At 34.1% G+C, this 1,453-nt stretch overlaps 1 protein-coding gene across 1 annotated transcript in view; it reads left to right on the top strand.

The window, feature by feature from the left end:
• Window positions 1-829, top strand: part of LRRC52 (leucine rich repeat containing 52) — a 31,150-nt gene extending 30,321 nt beyond the window's left edge. Inside the window, exon 2 of the mRNA XM_072419225.1 lies at window positions 488-829. Within this exon, the coding sequence (XP_072275326.1) occupies window positions 488-780 (293 nt within the window). The 3' untranslated portion in view covers window positions 781-829. The remainder of the gene's footprint in view (window positions 1-487) is intronic.
• The last annotated feature ends 624 nt before the right edge of the window (window positions 830-1,453 follow it).

The following is a 1,453-nucleotide window of genomic DNA, read 5'->3' as shown; positions in this document are numbered from 1 at the left end:
TGTAAATTGTTGTTTACTGCTTTAAAAGTCCCCCACAGGTTTGATGGTCTTTGTTGTGATTTTTGGGATGTGGAAGTATATTTAAATTAAGGTATCAATTTAGAAGAATGTTGTTGGATAGATTCCAGGTCTGTAGACACAACTAGATATTAGAGGATATCTCTTCAAAATAGAGAAAACAGTTGCCATTAAAGATTGCTTCTTCCTGTACTGATGAGAACCCAACTTTTTGGATTTTTAGTCCCAGTAACAATTTAAGCAAGTGAATCTCAGTTGAAGGGACACAGATAATAACAAACCATGACAGGGTTCTAACCACTTTCCATTTTTTCAAATAGTGAGGTTTGGGCTGCAGCCAAACCTAAATTTAATATATTTATAAATCCAAATAAAATTTTCTAATGTTTAATAAGTATTTATGTAATACTGTACAAGTAATTTAATAAGTATTATTTTAATATGTGCTGTTTCTATCTATAATTTACAGATGAAGAAAACTTGACATGTACAACGCCTGCACATATTCATGGAGAGTTACTGAAAAATACTGAAAAACATATTAATCTAATGTGCTTCACGAATCTCTACGAGAGAGACTACATTTTCCTTATGCTGGTAGGGTTTGTTATATTTGGCTCTGGTACAGTTGTGGCCTGGATAACTGGTGTGTGTATTGTCATCTATGACCGACTGTGTGGCACTAGTGAAGACGACGAGGATGAAGAAGATGAAGAACCTCCTCCACCTCCGAAACCCAAGAAAAAAGAAGAAGAGGCTTGAGAGGATACCAGCAATAAAAGTCTGTTTTCCATCAGATGTTATTCATTTCTTTGACTGCATAGAAATCTTTCAATGTAAGCAAATAATAAAATGAATAAACCTAATTCCACACTACCATCATTTATGATAGTTTAATGATGTCAAAATTTGAAACTGAATGAAAGTCTTGCAAAATGTCATTGTTTAAAAGAGGGTACTATAACAGTAAATACTTTATATCTGTAATTTATAGACCCCCACTAAAGGGTGAACTGATTATGGAAAACCTGTACTAACACAAGGACGCTGACCTTACTAATATTTCTTTCGAAAATTCTAGTTACACTATTCTCTCTGTAATCCCTTAGACTTTCAGTCAAGTCTGATCTTCACACTTGTTCTGTGTCAGGATCACAAAAAGCATCGACATCAAGGGATCAGAATGACAACCAGAAAACCAGCATTTTTATAAGCAGAGGTCATCAATGTTCTACATAGCCTTTTTAAGCTAAGCTATCTTTTAAACAGTGATTCAGTCATGAGAAAAAGAAAGTACACTCTTTTAATTCTACGGTTTTGCATATCAGGTCAATTTTTTAGTCATTCTGTTGTAAATATTGCTGATGAACGTGCAACCATTGTCCTGTTACATGACCTAATTTCAGCCTTTACCTGTTGCATAGATGGCTTTACA

Source organism: Pyxicephalus adspersus, chromosome 8 (assembly GCF_032062135.1).
Source record: "Pyxicephalus adspersus chromosome 8, UCB_Pads_2.0, whole genome shotgun sequence".
Classification (NCBI taxonomy): Eukaryota; Metazoa; Chordata; class Amphibia; order Anura; family Pyxicephalidae; genus Pyxicephalus; species Pyxicephalus adspersus.
The sequence above is the reverse complement of the archived record's forward strand: the minus strand, read 5'-3'. Positions and strand labels throughout refer to the sequence as shown.